Source organism: Myotis brandtii, unplaced genomic scaffold (genome assembly GCF_000412655.1).
Source record: "Myotis brandtii unplaced genomic scaffold, ASM41265v1 scaffold326, whole genome shotgun sequence".
Lineage (NCBI taxonomy): Eukaryota > Metazoa > Chordata > Mammalia > Chiroptera > Vespertilionidae > Myotis > Myotis brandtii.
Genome location: NW_005362534.1, coordinates 4268294 through 4269234, shown reverse-complemented (window position 1 = coordinate 4269234; position 941 = coordinate 4268294). Strand labels below are relative to the sequence as shown.

At 62.2% G+C, this 941-nt stretch overlaps 1 protein-coding gene across 1 annotated transcript in view; it reads right to left on the bottom strand.

Moving 5' to 3' along the window:
- PTCHD1 (patched domain containing 1) overlaps positions 1-328 on the bottom strand; it is a 65205-nt gene extending 64877 nt beyond the window's left edge. Inside the window, exon 1 of the mRNA XM_014543438.1 lies at positions 8-328. Coding sequence (XP_014398924.1) covers positions 8-106 — 99 coding nt within the window. The 5' untranslated portion in view covers positions 107-328. The remainder of the gene's footprint in view (positions 1-7) is intronic.
- Positions 329-941: the final 613 nt, after the last annotated feature.

The following is a 941-nucleotide window of genomic DNA, read 5'->3' as shown; positions in this document are numbered from 1 at the left end:
CGCTCACGCCTTCTCCTCCCCTGTATCCTCCGGGGAGCCCCAGAGATGAATAAAGAAATGGCCCCGATTTTCCAAACAAAAAGTAAAGAGTTCTCCCGGGGGGCATCAGGCGGACCCGCTCAGAGCCGAGCTCCCCCAGAGGCGGAAAGGAGGAGGCTGAAGACTGCGTGCGCTCTGGCTCTCGCCAAGCTCAGGTGGTGGCGCGCACTGGCTGGTGCGGAGAGGGGGTGGGGAGCGAAGACGCTCGAACGTGGAAATCACGCCTCCTTTCAAGTAAGAGCCATTTAAAATAGCCCAACACTGCAGTTTCCGCGGGACCACGGGGTCCGGTGCGTGTCTGGGGTACGTCCGCCCGAAAGGCGCCTGTGGAGAATCTTTATACAAACCCTCATTTAGGATCGCTCCAGACGGATTGGGGTTGGGCAGTTCTGCTGCGCGCCCCTCAACCTCCCCGCCCCGTCCCCCAGTAATAAAAGTGTTGCTAATGATGGTCAGTCGCTGGAGCCACGGGTCACCAGGGCTCTGGTGCTTTCAGACTCTCGGCTCTCCGCCCTGCCTCCTCCTCCTCCTCCTCCTCCTCCTCCTCCTCCTCCGCCTCTGGAGCGGGCGCCCGTGCGGGTGTAGAATGTTTGAGAACAGCTGGTCTGGGAGTCCGTAGCGTTACTCCCCTTCTCTCCTCCACCCCACTCTCTCCTCCTCAAATGCGCGAATGTGGGGAGTGGGGGACCCCTTATCTCAGACCTGGAGAGATACCGGTCTCTGAGCGTGCCGAGCCGCAGGGGGCGCGGGGGAGCCCCTGGGCGCCGAAGGCTCGACAAAGTTGGGCGTGTACGTGTGAGCACCAGCCTCGAGCTATCAGGCAGCCACTGTGGTTCCCCTCGAATCCCCCCTCCAGAGAATTCCCCGAGAAGGCGGGCACCGGCTTCGGGCCCGGGATAGAC